We start from the raw sequence: 18,197 nt of genomic DNA, 5'->3' as shown, positions 1-18,197 counted from the left end.
TTAATTGTATGTGTTATGACATTCTATAGTTCAAATTTGAGAAATACTATACTTGAAAATGTTGAGATATTCCATTAATAGAGACTGGAAAAAAATCAAAATCTGCAAGATTGGATTCCTATTAATCCTCAGGTACAAAGTATTTTATCATGCATATTATGGAAAGTTGAATTAGCTATAGTTACTTAAAAAATATTATATGCCAGGCATGAGATAGAGCTTTCTACTGGGCCTTTTGAACTTATTATTCCTCACAATAAATTTATAGGGTAGATACTTTTGTTATTCCCATTTTCATTTTTTAACATTTTTCTAAAGATTTTATTTATTTTTAGACAGAGAGGAAGTGAGGGAAAAAGAAAGGGAGAGAAACATCAATGTGTTGTTGCCTCTCACGCACCCCCTACTGCAGACCTGGCCCACAACACAGGCATGTGCCCTGACTGGGAATAGAACCAGTAACCCTTTGGTTCAAAGGTCAGCGCTCAGTCCACTGAACTACACCAGCCAGGGCATGTTGCTCCCATTTTCAGATGCAGATAAGGAAACTAAAAGAAATTAAATAATTTTCCCCACACATAACCTGGTTTTTGGCTTTGATTTGTCCAAACTCCAGATTTATAGCTCTATACTATACTTCCAGAATTAAGTGTCATATGTTTCTTAACTTTATACATTCAGATTGAAGACACTTTACACACACTTTTTCTGGTGCAGGCATACCAAAGCTTGTAAAAACCTATAGTTTATTTTTTTTAATTTTCCCTGTGTGAATGTTGTAATTTGCACATTACCATTCATATTAGCAAAGCCACTAGGGTTTGATCTCTGCTCTGCTATTATCCATTAAAAATTAACAACAAAAATTACCTCCTTAATTAATAGGCACAGGAGGAGTTCCTAACTCACTGCAGAATTTGATGTTGCTTGTTCATCAAACTCAAAATAATACAGCAACTACCTAATAAATTTCTAATTGATACCATTGGGCCATTACCTCCCCATTCGCATCTGGACATATATCAAAAGTTCCTGTCCTAGGTTTTCTTTTTTAGATATAATGTCTAAAATAGCAAAAACAATATAAAATTTCTTCATTCTTTCATCTAAATGACCATTATGGTCTTTTTATCAAATAATAATATCTAAGTAAAATTTATTTTCAATTGAGTAACTCATCTGCAAATTAAGATCAAATTTAATGCAAATTAAAAGCCTGCTTTCACTCTGAATATTAAAAATGTGGGTTAATAAGTTTTAAAGTATTTAACATAAGATTTATTCTTTCATTGAGAAATCTCAATTTTAAATATGTTCTAGTAATTTGGACATATGACTAATATATGGAAAAATGTTTTCTTGCATTCAATGCATTGTTTTTAACACAAATAAATGTAACATCTGCTACATCAAAATATCATCATTTTTTATTGATAGATCTAATAGAGAGAGAGAAAGACAGACATTAATTTGTTTTTCCATTTATTTATGCATTCACTGGTTGCTTCTTGTATGTGCCCTGACCAGAGATTGAACCTGCAACCTTGGCTTACCTAGATGACACTCTAACTAATGGAGCTACCTGGCCAGGGCCCTAATTTTTGAGTAGTAAGTACTAACAAAACACTTAAGTGCCTACAATATTACAAAGAATTTAGATAATAAAAGTTCAAATCAGAAATCATATTTTAAAATAATATATAATAATGATGAATCATTAAGAAATTAAGGGCTGTGGAAAATAACTAATGATAGGACAAACTCTTTGACAAGGAATTTAAACTAAGATTTCAAGAAAGTAACCAACTTGTACTGAGCTTCCATTTTATTCTAGTCAACTGTGAAAGGCACTTTACATATAAAAATGTCACCCATTTAGGTAGGGTGATATTTTTAGATATTATTGTTGTCATTTTGCACAAGGGGACAGCAGGCTCAGAAACACTGGGTCACTTGCCCAAGGCCACTTTGACAAAGCTGGAATTCTACCTTGGATGTATGTGTCTGCCATCAAAGCGGCTACTCACTTTTGATATTAATCTGTAGTTTCTTTAATTTGAATGGATCTTTAAGATGAAACTTCCTCTCTGAGAGTAATTATGAGGATTAACTTGAAAAAGTTGAAGAAAAGACCTTAATTCATTACAGGCACTTAGTTTTCCTGCTCCTCAACTTAGATTTCCAGCTACTAATCGTTAATGCTTACACACAGCCCCTGCCCTGGATTAACATGGAAGACAAGGAAAGAAATGAAGAACTACAATTTTTATTCTTATTCCTTTATGGAATAGTATGTACTATTTGCTATTTAACTGGCATTTTGATAACATCTATTCATAAAAAAGTTACTCAGTTACACAAGGGTTACATTTTTCAAAAAGTTTGTTTTGGAAGACTCATTAGGAAGTAACAGTGCTGAACATTAGACATTCTATTAGGCTTTATGGAATTTACCTTATGTCTGAGCAAAATGCTTTAGAACATGTACTTGATTCTCAGTATTAAAATTATCTGAGGAATAGGAACTATGGAAAAGGAACTAGGTTTTATTTTTGGACAGCCAAATCTCATAAAGCTCCAAGCCTGGCTACCCTGATTTGCCACCATTTAGGACCGCTTCCACTGAGCATGGTGCTACCAGCTTGTACTGAAAGTAGCTGCTGAAGAAACTGTCTTGACAGCAAATTATTTATACACCATAAAGGAAAGTGAACAAAATATCTTTCAGCTCTTAGTAAAAAGAATTTATTTATTTTACAAATGCATTGTTTGGTTAACTGACTGATAGTATATAATTTTAATCATGTAACCAGTTTTTCTTCCTTCTTCACACATACTAGAACACTCCAAGCAACATTTCCCACTCATTGCGGTAATACTAATACACATTTTGTTTGCCAGCCTTACCTGTGAATTCATCTTATTTTTCGTATCCTTCTTTTATTGTTACTCTATTTTACTCAAATGATTATTTATCAAGATGTTTCAATAAATAGAAAGAAAAACCTGAACAAAATAATACAAAATTACATTCAAAAATTGAGCAAAAACATATTGCTGGTATTTTTCCTTTGCCAGATTGTACACTTCATAATATATATTTCACTATAAAGAAATACTTCAGGTCACTTATTTGAGTCTTAGGCATATTAAATTTCATTAGTACTTATTTTCCCAAAAAAAAACACTGTTGAGGTATATCTAACCAACATCACTGCTAGCATCTTCCATGACTCATTTGTAGCAAAAGCAATGCCATAACAATATGATTAAGAGACTGAAGAGAGATATAAAATACTGGGTAGGGTAAATAATATCACTAACATTTTTTAATTTATCAAGGTATAAATGATAGTATCTTATATTTTTAATTAAAATAATTGGTCATATATGCATTATGAATAATTCATCTAAATAGAGAAACAATAAATATAATGTTTTACAACAAGAGAAATGAAGTGTCTGGTATTAAGGAATTTATAATTGTGAATTTGAAACATGAAGCATAATAATTATTCATAAAGTATATTATCTAGAAGAGTAATTTAAGCATTAATTAAAGAAAATATAATAAAAAATATCTGGAAGGCTCATCCATAGGCTTTTTAATCTAAAGCTTAGCTTTTAGATTAGAATTTACAAAGATAAAAACCAGATAATGCCAGGATAAGAGTAAATTATTTTAAATAGTTGCTTTTATATTTTTTTCCTCAAGGCAAAGCTCCTTGTGGAATTCACTTTGAATTCATATGCCTTCCTTTCTCCGAAACTGTCATTTTCTTACTTTCACTAAAAAAATAATATCTACTTACTGCACTATAAAACAGATATTTGATTTGTACTATTGTTTGTACTATCCCTCTACTTATAAAGGAACTATGTTAACTTAGGACTCCATAGGAATATTTATATAGTCAAAGGATCCCTAGGAACTTTATTCAAATTGTCCACTGCAGTTGTTAAAAAACAAATTTTTAAAAACCTACTGTAAATTTCCAATTGTCTTTCAGATGAAAATACAGATAGCAAGAATGGATAACAACATATTAAAGATCTCCAGAATCATTATGACTAACATAATAAACAGCCATTTTTACCAAGGTGGGTACAGTCATAAGTACAAAATGAAACAACATGATAAAATAAACAGATACACATTCAACTGTGTAAGTACATGAGCATTTCTATGACTTTGAGCCACACAAGTCAAACTAGTTTTTTCTCTTTTGTTTTTTGGTATTTTGATATTTTACTTGGCTGGTTGTTATATTTTAGTGATGTTGCTCATAGTACAGGTAGTACTGTACCTGTATTATGCATTCTATTGTCCTTTATAAGTCTCTTTGCCAGTAACATAACTAAATATGGACAGTATCCAATACATACACTTTGAAAAATGCAAGGAGATTTTTAAATTAGAGGTTGTCAAATTTTATCTGTTAAAATGAACTTCTTAATTAAAGGTCTTTGATTTTCTATTAGGGAAAAGATTAAATTTTACTAATTTTTGTTGTTGTTAATCTCATCATACCATTTAACACTCCCTCTCCTCTCATTCCAACATTTCCTATAAAATCATAATCAAGAACCCTAGCTGGTCTAGCTCAGTGGATTGAGCGTGGGCTGCGAACCAAAGTGTCACAGGTTCGATTCCCAGCCAGGGTACATGCCTAGGTTGCAGGCCATAACCCCCAGCAGCTGCACATTGAAGTTTCTCTGTCTCTCTCTCTCTATCTCCCTCCCTTCCTTCTCTAAAAATAAATAAATAAAATCTTTTAAAAAATCATAATCAAGAGACTAGAGTAGACTTAAGTGCTCACGGGCAGCAGTGGCGGGGCTGTGTACTTCTCTAGGCATTAAGAGGGACAAAATATCTAGTTACACTTTTACTGGTATTAAGATTGAATAGTGGGTTCAGTATTGCCAGTTTAATCTATCATTGCAAAATTCCTCAGCAAGAATACATCCTAACAATCATGCTACAACAAATCAGGTTGGTTACTCCTTGTGATGGCTGTTATTCCTCCTACTATACCACTGCATGTTCAACAAGTGTCCTATTGAAAATACATTTAAGGTGTTTCCAATATTTTGTTATTGCAAATATTTTGCAATGAACACTTATTCTCATATATTATCTTACATATTCCCACTGACTTTGGATTAAATTTCTAAAAGTTGGATAGCTGGATTGAAAGATAAATGCTTGTACAGTTTTGCTTGAGAGTGATAAAATTCCTTCCATATGGTGCACATTCTCACCATGTGTAACTCCTTTATGATAAACATGAATGACAAAATCACATAAGGTATTGCCTAAAAATGAGGAAAATCTATATTTAAAAATATATATCTTTCAAATCAACTGCAGGAAAACTATCTCTAGAAATGGTTATTCTGTTTATAAGCAACTGAAAAAATGGAAGTAGCTTCTTGTTGATATTAACCTAAAGTAAAGTATAAAAATATAAGCACTGTTATTACTTTTGAGAATTGTTAATATATTAGTAAAGTGTAAAAATATTGAATGAAAAAAATAATCACAAAATATTAGAACTGGAAAATATATGTAAATCCTAACATGTAAAAATATGAACACTAAAATTCAAGAGGTCGATTTTCTCAAATGTATAGAATAGGACCCCACATTTCTTATCTCCAATTTAATTTTATTTCTGCTTGGACTTGAAAATGACTATCTTAAAGGGGTTATTTATAATAAAAAATTAAATTAAAGGTTGTCTTTGTGGACAAATATCTAAATTTAAATAAATAATTCATTCCCATAACAGCTTCAAAGAAAGTAATTTGGAATATGGAGACATGATATTTTATGCTTTAATATAAATTTAAGCCATTAAAATATAATGTACTCCCTTATTAATTCATTGAGCAAGAATTTATCTCATACTACAATTCTAGGTGTGTGTATGAGTATATATTTGTGGTTGCTATTGGTAATTATTAATTTTGAGGTCAACTTTATGACATCAACAGAAACCCTGTTGTTAAGTAGTTATTAAAATCACTAAGATTTAAAACAGCAATTCTGAATCCACAAACCTTCCATTTGGTTATATAAAGTAAATTAAAAATTAAAAGTTTAATTATTATTTTATTCCAAATATATTAACTATTCCATTAAGTGTTTAATTAGGATTTCCTTCTTTAAAATAACTTTTGTTTTACAGTTTTCTTTTAAAATTTATAATGATCTTCTAACAGGATTTATATTTCCATAATAGATTTTAAGATAACCAAAATCACAAGTCCATGGTGCCCAGCAAGTTCCTTGCACAAACACAAACTGGGGACTGAAAAGCCTCAGCACAGCCTAAAGCTTATCCATGAAAGCTAAATGACTAGGATCAGAGTTGTAGAATATTGTGCATTTATTCAATACTTACCAGAAGGATGAAGATTCTGTTCCTCTAATAATTCTAGATCAAGCATTAGATCATCTTCATCCAGTTCACATGATCCCAAATTATTTAAAACATCCTGAAGAAAAAGCAAAATCGGTAGTTAGGGAACAAAACAAAACACTGAAAAGCTGAGAAAATATTCACATGCAGATGTCATGAAGCAAAAAAGAAATCAAATTAGAAGTGAAAAGTTTTAACTGATATCCAGAAATTTTTTCACTATCTTTAGGATTATCAGCCCAATAAAAATTCCAAGAATTATCACAAAAAATCTTAATTGTTATAATTATTTACATGTTAGCTTTTTTAAAGGTTGTATTTATTTATTTTTAGAGAGAGGAAGTGGGGAGGAAAAGAGGGAGAGAAACATCAATGTGCGGTTCCTCTCCTGCACCCCTACTGTAGACCTGGCCAGCAGCCAAGGCATGTGCCCTGAGTGGGAACCAAACCAATGACCCATTGGTTCATAGGATGGTACTCAATCCACTGAGTCACATCAGCCAGGGCTGCATTTTAGCTTTTTAAAAGCCATGTATAATTAACAGAAGTATATATGTAAGCAGCTATAAAAAATATTAGAAAATGGGAAAGCCTTAATCAAAACTTCTTTAACGAACATGAGAAAAGACGAGATTTTACTTACTGAAATGCACAAAAATTATATAAAAGGTGTCAAATGTATAGAAGTCTGTGAACTGAAAGTTTTCTAATATTTATCTAACATTTATCTTTCAAATCTTTGTAGCATTCTTGTGACACATTTAATAAATTATTTCTCAAACAAATTTTGTACAGTGCCAACTGTGAGACATTATTTTAGACCTTATCTGGAAGTGGGGATTCAGATATCACTATTCAATCACTTGTTTAGACTAGAAGGGATGAATAAAAGAAATAAATATCAATTTAGATTAAAAGTTAACTATTGATATTCATGAGGTCACAAACATCAGAGCTAGATATTCTTTCTTTTTAAGAGGGCAAACAGCAAAGTAAACTAAAAGGTTACATTGAGAGGTCGAAGATAAATAACTTCTTGCAGAGGTAGGAATTCTTGAGTGAGGAATACAGAAATGAGTTTTGTATTTGTATGTATAGACAGATAGTAAACATTAAGAAAAGTAAGAATTTACATTTAGGGACTAAGGGTGAAAATAAAACAGTACAAAAAGGACAGGAAGAAAAATCTAAATACTAAATGATGCCACATCTACAAATCACTTTCTCCACTGATGTGAATGCTACCATAATTCACATTTAAAGAAGTAAATATTTATTAGGAAAATCCTAATAATATTGTCAAATGGACACTGAACACCTTAGTTCTTGGAATTAAAAGTAAGGACACTATAGGCACTGACTAGCATAGCTCAGTGAATTGAGAAGCAGCCTGAGAACCAAAGGGTCACTGGTATGATTCCCAGTCAGGGCATGTGCCTGGGTTGCAGGGCCAGGTCTCCAATAGGGGGCATACAAGAAACAACCATGCACTGATGTTTCTCTCTCTCTCTTTCTCCCTCCCTCCCTAAAAATAAATAAATAATCTTAAAAAAAATAAAAGACTCTTAATAAAAAAGGATACTCTCATACATAAACTATTCTCACTGTAAAAAAAATAGAATTAAAGCCCTGGCTGGCATAGCTCAGTGGATTGAACGTGGGCTGCAAACCAAAGCATCGCAGGTTCGATTCCCAGTCAGGGCACATGCCTGAGTTGCAGGCCACAGTCCCCAGCAACCACATATTGATGTTTCTCTCTCTCTCTTTCTCCCTCCCTTCCCTCCTTAAAAATAAATAAATAAAATCTTAAAAAATAGAATTAAACATTATTAAACTTTAGAAATGTGTTATTCATGAATACAGCACAACAGTTTCAAAAGTGATAAATATAACCAAATCTAAGTGTTTCTTTCTGCAAATGAAAGTTACAAGAAAGTATTTTGTATTGTGTAACATTGTTCTGCATTGTATTGTATTGCATCTGTACTAGTTTCAAAGTAACTCATAATTTAAACTATATATAAAATCAACTGTTTATTGGAAAAGTACACTGTGTCAGAACCCTGGCCCATGTGGCTCAGTGGGTGGGCATCTTTCCACAAACCAAAAGATCACAGGTTCAATTCCCCATCAGGGACACATGACTGGGTTGAAAGTTTGATTCCCCAGACAGGGTTAATGCAAGAGGCAGCCCATTGGTGTTTCTCTTTCACATCAATGTTTCTCTGCCTCCCTTTCTCCCTGCCTTCTCCTCTCTCTGGAATCAATAAAAGAAAAAAAAATTAAAAGATACACACATATATGCATATACATATACATATACATATACATATACATATACATATACATATACATATACATATTATGGTGTGTCTGGTAAAAGTCCAACCACACCAACTATTGTTAATATGATGAAACTGGTTTGCATGACATTGATGTAACTCGGCAGCCAAGGAGAGTGGACTGGAATGTGCATGCCTGAACGTGACAATTTCACTGTATTAGTTAGTGAGGGCAATAGATGCAGTTGAGTGGGCGTGTGTACTGTGTGACCATCACATTCAAAATGACTGCACAGAACAATAAATCTGCGTCAGATTTTGCATAAAGCTTGAACATTCCTCCATGGAAATTATTCAGATATTCAGAAGGCCGCAGCTATGGGCAACTAGTGATTGGCAGCTTCATCATGACAATGTGCCCACTTATGCATCATGTCTCATACAGAGTTTTTGGCTAAACATCAAAATCATCCAGGTGACTCAGCCCACCTAAGCCCAGATTTAGTGCCCTATGACTTCTGGATTTTCCCAAAACTAAAATCCTCTTTGAAAGGAAAGAGATTTGAGACCTTCTATGAGATTCAGGAAAATACAATGGGGCAGCTGATGGTGACTGGGAGAACTGTGTGAGGTCCCAAGGTCCTACTTTGAAGGGGATTGAGATATCATTGTCCTATGTAGAATGTTTCTTATATTTTATATCTTCTTCAATAAATGGCTCTATTTTTCATGTTACATGGCTGGATATATTCTGGATTGGTCATATAATATAAATATAATAATCTATATATTATGATATGGATGTGTACACACACACATGCTGTGGCAGGGGTAGCTCCCCAAGAGTAAGTTGCTTATTTATATAGCATCGAAAAGATGTTATAAGATATAGACATCAAAAGATAAGCAGCCATCCTCAATATGCAAAAAAATAATTTGAAACAACAACAAAAATATAACTGAAGTTAGATGGGGAAAAGGCAGAGTTTGAAGAAGGGAAATTTTGTAAAAATACTATGTTTAGTGTTTATTAAGCATTTTCCAAATGGGAGAATCTTAACCTGATAGTCAAGAATACATTGGTTAAGGGTTTTCAGGAACAACTTTAAAGGACACATGGACAAAACAAAGGTGGGGTGGAAGCAGGGGAGAGACATGGGGATGGCTGGGGTGGGGGGAGTACTGGGGGGATGCAGACAACTGTATTTGAGCAATAATTTTGAAAAAAGAGAATACAATGGTTAAAAATACTGTTCTATAATGAAAGTATAATATGATCTAGCTTCAATTGGTTCTAAGTAACTTTATACTTAGATGTTAAATTTCAATGACCAACATTATGGTCTTCATCGTTTCCAACCAAAATGTATATATGGAAGAACTAATCACCTAGTACATTAGAATGTGACTGTGTTTAAAGATAGTAATGTATGAAATTTTCAGAATAAATTCCAGTTGAATCAGGTCCCCTAATTCAATATTGCATGTTCTTATAAGAAGAGGGTATTAGGACACAGACATCACAGAGGGATGATGATTTGAGGACACAGCAAAAGGCAGACACCTGCAAGCCCAAGAGAGAGGCTTCAGGAGAAACCAAATCACCTACACTTCAATCTTGTTCTTCTAGCTTCCAGAACTGTAAGAAAGTTAGTTTCTGCTGGTTAAGCCACACAGTTTGTAGTATTTGTTCTGGCAGCCCCAGCAAATTAAAACAACCAACAACATTTAGAAAGTAACGAAGGTTTAAACAAAGGAAAAAGAAAATAAATGAGTTTCTGGCATATGCCTATCACTTTTTTTTTTTTGCTGCTATTGTGTCAAGAACAGACATCTTTCTCACTGTAAGATTCTGTGGTTTTCACAGTATTTCTTCCTTTTATTCAGAACCACCCCACCTAATCCATCTAGACATAGAAAAGGCACCAGGTTTTTACATGAGTCAAATCCCATTTGGATGTAGTTTATTTGTAGATAGTCCAAAATGAGCATGTTAACCAAACTTGCTGACCAAAGTCCTTTCACTGAAATGAGAAAAAGGTGTTTTTTATTGTTGTTTGTTTTGTGATGGACATTGCAACATGCAAAATGCTGTTATCACAGGGACCTTGAATTTCATTGCATGGCTAAGACCATTGAAAGTCTATTTGAAAAATGAAAAATGAAAAGAAGTCATCTGGTTCATGATTCCAGCAGTTGCTAAAGTCCAGAGAAATATACAATATTTTCAAGGTTGGATTGCTCAACCTTCTTTTGAATTTTGACAGTTAATTCATACTCCCATAGTTCAAAATGCTTAAACCCTGCCACTGCTTTTCCAACATTTAAGAAAAATAACACCAACAAAGTGAAGAACTTAAATTTGGAGAACTCATTCCACTCTCTCAATTTTATTCTTATTTTGTAGGTGACCCTTGACATTTAGACTAACAGGGGTCCATTTACTATTGGTCTAGATAAACTAATTTGAAAACTACTCATTCGAAACTGCCTCGCTTTGATAACTTGCTTACTAAGCAACCTTCTTATACTGTGGAAAGAGCCTTTGAAGCTGGTGAAAATTCATAATAAAAGGAAAGTAGATGCAGCAACATGATATGTTACAGAAGAAAAATCAATGTGAACTTATAAACCTGAAAAGACATATGTTTTCCAGATCTCCTTAAAAGAGACTAATAGCAGCAATAATATTCCTGCCCTCTACTAGCACTTATGGGCAAACAAAGTATTATTGCCCAATGCCTACCAATAAAATAAAAAAAATTAAAAAACAGACTCAGTTATTATGAAAAGACAAAAAGAATATCTCTGGTACATTTTTTTTTTTGCCAGAAAACAAAGTTCATCTAAAATAAAAAGCCAGAGGTCATTTTGAAAGACTAAGAAAAGTAATCTAAATGGCTTCTCTCTGGCTAATTTCTGACATTATGAATATCAAAAAGTATAAACCCCTATGGCTAAAGAAAACAATCTCAGTCTGTCAAAGGCTAAAAGTACATAATACTAAAATAGAAAAGGTAATATGAAGGATATAAATAGGCACTTATATACACAAAAATCAAAACGGTAGAATATCTTTAATTTCTATTGCTCTTAAAAGTACTTAGTATGTGGGGTTCTTCTAATAATAATATGTACATTTATAATATGAAGGCACATATTTCTATCTGTATTAGGAAAGACTTGTAGGAAAAGTAACAGCATCAAATACAGTAGTTCTGTATCAGTAACAGAAAAGACTGATCACTAATGGTACCTAATGGTAACACATAATAATCACGTAGGAGAGGAGTCCAGCATTTAATTAACACTACTGATCCTATCCAGTATTTGTGGGCATACTGTATGTTTCAGATATTTAATAAATTAGCAAAATATCTGGAAGTGGTAACTAAGCATAAATAGTCTCTCATTTCCTGGTAGATAAAAACTTAATATCTCTATGTAATAAAGATATCATAATAAAAGTCCCTGAGTTTTTAATAACATTAATGTACCAGGCATATATATCATAATACAGGAATATGGAATGTAACACAAGCAATTGGAACATATGCAAATGTCTTTGTGGGGGAGGACTAATATTGCATAAAATTAAAAGCTGGGGTTGAACTTAAAAAATCAAAAATAACAGGAAAAGTGCACTTGAAACTAAAGTCAAACCCGATGGCTAGTATCTTGAGTTAAATAATCTCTGAATGTACAGGGAATTCTAATGACTGGACAAAAAATTGTCCAGTTAACAAAACAGAACATGCAAATTTAAGAGATAACTTAAGTTTTGTATGGTTACTAAACCCTAGAGAAGTATAAAAAATAGAGTCAAGTATTTCTGAAATCTCAGGGAAATATAAAGATTTCCAAATCAGCAAAGTGTAAGAAGGAAAAAGACAAGAAATGTAAACCACTAAGATGAGCACATTTGTAACCAGTTTTAGGGAATGTATGTTGATTTGCTTTGGGATCACTATAATATGTATAATTTTCTTCTCTAAAACTGGCTAAAGAACTTAACATAAAATGATATTTTAGACTTGGTATTTTAATAAAACATTGAGAAGAATTAGATTATAAAAAATTTTAAATGTTTAAATACCATTAAAATTGAATATATATTCCAATTTATTGGTATACAGGATGTAGGTGAACATTTTGAGAACCATTTATCATTTAATAATCAAGCATAATTATCACTAAGTTATTCTCTAAGCACACATTTAAAGATCTGTCCACAATACTGATTACTCATATAAACTCCTAAATGACTTCAAGGCATTTACAATAAACTAAAAGTTATTAAGTAATAAAGAAATTAATTTTCTAAGCTCTAGGGGTATCAATGAACCTAATAGGCCACGTTTTCTTTCCTAATAGATTCCTCAGATAACTGTATTCTAGTAAAGAAATTCCAACCTTTTTTATAAATTAAAAAATGGGTATTATCATTTAAAAGTCAGTCTCATGTGTTTAGTTAGTGTGAATCAATTTTCCAGAGCCTGGTTGCAATTCGCTGAAACAATAAAATTGAATTTATGACACCACAAGGTTGAATAAACAAGCTCTGGTCACTCCATTAATATGTAACTATTCTGTAAGTCCCATTCTAACATAACCCATTAGCTGTATTTGTCTTTTTATTGCAACAAAAATAATAATTACAATTCTGCTAAATATAAAGGAAGCTGAGACATGTCACTACATATGTCTCATGTGTATTGCTTAAGAAGAAAGAATCCCTTCAAAGGAGTGTATTTTTACTTATGGTATTATAAATGTTACATTTTTGCCAAAGGACTTCCTGAACAAAGTTAAAATATCCACAAGCAAGCTATGGCATCCTGGTCTGGACCTCAATAGTTGTTTATGTAATGTTTAATGAAGTAATAAAGGTGTTCTGGTCATTATTTTGTCTACAAGTGAAGGGGAAATCATTCAAATTAATAAAGGATAGTCAATCTAGTCTGCTTTCTTCTTCTAGTTATTCTACATTACAGTCAGGTGCTGCTCTGCTGTGCATTTCCTTCTTCGCTAGTCTAATCATAGGAGTTTCCACAGATTGACTAAAAGGAGAATATTATTTTATTATTGAAAATGTATGATATAATTATTGTAGAAGACCTTCAGTCAAACTTCTCTATGTGAGTTTAAAAATACATTCTGAGATTTACCTTACAATTAACTATACTTGCTTTTTACGTGGGATGAAAAGATAAAATCAAATAACTTGGTAAGTATCTTTCAATAATTCACATTATCCTGGAAAGATAAATTACATGAATTATAAAAAATCACAGACAAAAAAGTGACAAGTACACCCATCCTCAACAACAGGCATTGGAACAGGCTGGACACACACTTGTACAATTTACGAGTTGAGGTGTACACACCTACACCTTGAGTGGAAAAGAGAGGATGAAACACTAAAGTATGCGTGTATTTAAAATGGAGTGATTTCCCTGTTATTATTTGGAAAAAGAAATTAACATGACAATATTTTATAATTAGGTCTCTAAGGATAGTTATTTGGTTTTGATTCCTGGTTGAGTAAAGAAAGCATACTTAATCATCATGATAGTTACCTTCACCATTCAACACAGCAGCCACAAATATTTTCAAACACGGGGTTGGATCTTTGCTAGTTACTGATTTACCTTACAGGTTTGTATAGTTCAAAATACATGTTTAATGAATATTTTCAAAAATGTCTTAATTCTTAATCCATCCTCACTCATAAGGCTTCCAAAAACATACATTTTGCAAAGTGAATAGTGCTCTTAAATACCTTATAATTTCACTCAGATGTGGAATCTAATGAAGAAACTGAACTAACAAGGAAAATGGGGACAGGCTCATAGATGGAGAGCAGGTTGACAGCTGGTGGGGTGGGGAGGTCAGCGGGTGGAGGGATCAAAAAGGAAAAAGGACTCATGGACACGGACAACAGTGTGGTCATCGCTGGGGGCAAGTGAATATAAGGGAACTAGGGAACTAAATGGTAATAGAAAAATATACAATAACAATTTAAAAAATAAAAAGGAAAAATACTGCTATTACAAATATGTGCATGAAACAATATTTTGTTTTGATTGTTGTATATTTTTGTATTTGTTAAATATTTAGGAAATGGCATTGATCAAGCTATACCAAACTGATAATTCTTCCCTTTATATTAATAAAAAGTAAATAATCCTATGGTTATTCCAAGTAGCACAGGACCAAAACATTAAAGCTGAAATAACATGATACATTCCTTCACCTTATAGGAAAAGTTAACATTTATATAAATTCATAAAACCATAGATTTTACATGGATTTTAAACTAATATGTGGGTTCATAGAAAATTAAAAATTAACTCTGAACATTTTTATTTTAAACTACATAAGGGAATTTATTAAAATTAATTTCTGTTTTTAAGTAATAAAAGTAGAAAACTAGGAATTGTAAATATATAAAGATAATTAACAAACTTCATTATTCAGAGTTAAATTTAATGATTGCTGTTAGTTTAAAAATGCATGTTTTTTTCTCTTGTCATCATTTCAAACATGAAAAAAAAAGTGAAGTCTTTTGCATTCTATTTTCATGCCACAGTAGAACCAATGTCACAGACACCATTTCCTTCACCCTGAACCTGACAACTTCGGTGTGTCATTGTCAAAAGCAACACGAATAAAGACTTTGATAAACATGAGAGATTTGAGAGAGATCATTATTACTAGCCTTCATTCCTCTTTGTGTACTATGGTAAGTGAGCATTCCACAGTTATGAAGGATATTTAATTTTCTCCTAATTGGTGTCCTTGTCAACATTTTGCCAAGAATCATTCCAATTCGTCAGTTTTCACTTATGATTCTTTCTACACACTACTCTGAGATTACTCTCATTAAAGTATTCATTTGTACACATTCTCTCATCTTAATACACACAAAATGTCAATGGTATGTGTACAGGATAAATACTCTCTTGTTATTCAAAATGCCACAATATTGTCTCTTTATACCTCTCCAAAATTGCTTCCTGCAAACTTATTATTATAACCAACTCACTAATTGTTTTCTGAAAATTCCATTTACATTTCTTTCATTGCACTGAGTCTACCCTCTGTTCCAAATACCTAAAGTGCAAAAATTAAGTACATATTCACGCTTTATCATATCACAGGCATTTTTTACAACTTACAACAGGTGCTGAAAGCACTCCTTAATGTTAGGAATGTTTAAAAACCTTTCTCTAAAAAACTCTTTATATGCAATATGTGCTGGTAGTTGTGAAACATAAGACCATTAATTATACTCACACTAAGCAGAGTATATTGGCCCAGACAATTATTTGGACTATTCATTGTACATCCTACTGGAGAAGTCCAGAACAACATATATGGCTGTCTCACTCTTTGTGTTGATTCTACACAGAGTTCTTACACTTTGAGTCTCTATCATTATAGAATATGGAAAAGATCTCATTTACCTCATAATATTTTATGTATAATATTATAATATTGTTACAGAACAAACAAGGGGGGCCTGGGATGATATACTATTATTGAAAGAAGCCCCCGGGTCCGTTATGTCCGCCGCCCGAGGAAAGACATCTCTCAATGCCAGAGATTCGTGAAAAGGAAAGGAAATGTTTATTTAATGCTATATAGACTTAAAGTAGTGACCAAATGTCTTCACCAAAATCCCAAAGTCCCTTAAAACACCCACAAACAGACACAGTCCTTCCTTCCTTCCCCCTTTGCCCAGTCCAGAGTACCCTATCTCAGGAAAGGAAATAGAAGTCCATGGCTCAGGCAGCCCCCAGTTATTCCCAGTTAGTACTCCATTTCGACTGGGAGACCTCCCTGGGTTCCCGGCACCCTCAGCTGAGTCGCCAGGATCTCTGCTAAAACCAGGTGGTGGTTCCCCCTTCTAAAGCTGTGGGAGTCCCCACTCTGGCAAAGGCACATGGTCCTCTCTCCCAGGGCCATGGGAGTCCCCACTTTGCCAAAGCCGCGTGGTTCTCTCCCTCAGGGCCGCTGGAGTCTTCACTCTGCTAAAGCTGTGTGGTTCTCTCTCTAATGGCTGCTGCATCTCGGTTTAAATCCCCGCACCAATCTTCCTCTGCAGCCCCATTTCTGACTCCTCCCACATTCGGCTTCACATGCCAGAACTCATACCCTTCCAGCTTTACTGGACTGCCATCATGAGTCTGGGCAGGTGTGGCCCCAAGTCCTGGAGCCAATCATCTCCGAGCTCCCACGCAGGTGCTGTAACTCAGGGGACCTGCCCCCTAGTTACATCTTGGTGGGGAAGTTACTTCCATTCCCTTGGCTCTGAGCAGGGCCACAGCTATTTAACATATCTAAGCTACCAGCCAAAGGCTATAGATATGTTAAATGACCACACCAGAGGTTAGCTGCAAGGCTGTTGCTATGGGAAACAGCTCTCAATGGCCCTGCTCCATTTATCCCTTCCCCCAACCCACACCTGGGGAGTGGGAGTGAGGACATCCAAAAATCTCCTGGACACCTTGAGTTCTGGACCCCATTCCAAATGCCTATTTGGGGTCCCCCCTCTTGGCTGCACCCTGTAACAATATCATCTCATTTAATTATCTGGAAATGAGATGTTTTACTGCTAAACTATTTTGGAAAAGAATTTAGTGTCCTTTTTAGAATATCAATTTTTAAAAATTATTAAACATTTTAAGAAAAATATGTTATTCAGAAAAAGCATTCATGTAATACAAAGGAATATTTAAGGACTCTTACTTGCTAGAGTAATAATTTGAATTCCCTACAATAATTTGAAATTCTGATAATTTTTTAAAGCTGTCATTTTAGCCTCACTGGAAATGTTTATTTTTCATCATTTTCATTGTTTATGACTGTAAATTATATAAGTCTCCCATCACTTTCCTATTCTAATACACGATGAGTTGGAATTAGTAAAAGAAAACATACTACGTAAGCTTGTCAAACCAGTGACAACCAACACTGTTAATCACAATTTAAATTGACACTTTCTAGATGAAGATAATGGCTCTAGAGAAAACTAGGTATATTTAGGCATACATAGGTTTTCCTATAATTAAGCCTAAGATTTTATTCTAAACTGGTCTTTATATATGAGATATTAGGGAATTAATAAATATTTTACTGATTTATAAATTTAAACTGTCATAATTTTATGTCTCAAATAGAAATCAAATCTATCCAATAATATAATCTTGTATTAAATCACACAGTTTAGTGGGAAATCCAAAAGACTGAGGTTGATAATCTTTACCTAGACACAAAACCATCTTGATGAACTGAGGTGAATCACAGCCTGACTGATGTCCTTCCCCAAAATGCAATATTAGAATAGTTGTTCTCCACAATTATGTCCAAATCTAAAATATTAAAATTTCTGACAACTATGAGCTTTTTTCCCATGACAGTATAGCACTCAGAATTAGCCAAACTTGAAAGTTCAAGGGCACAGTCCCCCAAAATGCTCTTACTT

At 33.2% G+C, this 18,197-nt stretch overlaps 1 protein-coding gene across 6 annotated transcripts in view; it reads right to left on the bottom strand.

Moving 5' to 3' along the window:
• Positions 1 to 18,197, bottom strand: part of CCSER1 (coiled-coil serine rich protein 1) — a 1,274,087-nt gene that overhangs the window by 1,024,244 nt on the left and 231,646 nt on the right. For all 6 annotated transcript variants that reach the window (XM_045820200.1, XM_045820201.1, XM_045820199.1 and 3 more), the window contains one exon: positions 6,408 to 6,501. In XM_045820200.1, the coding sequence (XP_045676156.1) occupies positions 6,408 to 6,501 (94 nt within the window). The remainder of the gene's footprint in view (positions 1 to 6,407; positions 6,502 to 18,197) is intronic.

This window comes from Phyllostomus hastatus, unplaced genomic scaffold (genome assembly GCF_019186645.2).
Source record: "Phyllostomus hastatus isolate PE091 unplaced genomic scaffold, TTU_PhHast_1.1 phas_scaffold_39, whole genome shotgun sequence".
Taxonomy (NCBI): domain Eukaryota; kingdom Metazoa; phylum Chordata; class Mammalia; order Chiroptera; family Phyllostomidae; genus Phyllostomus; species Phyllostomus hastatus.
This window is presented reverse-complemented; position numbering and strand designations above follow the sequence as displayed.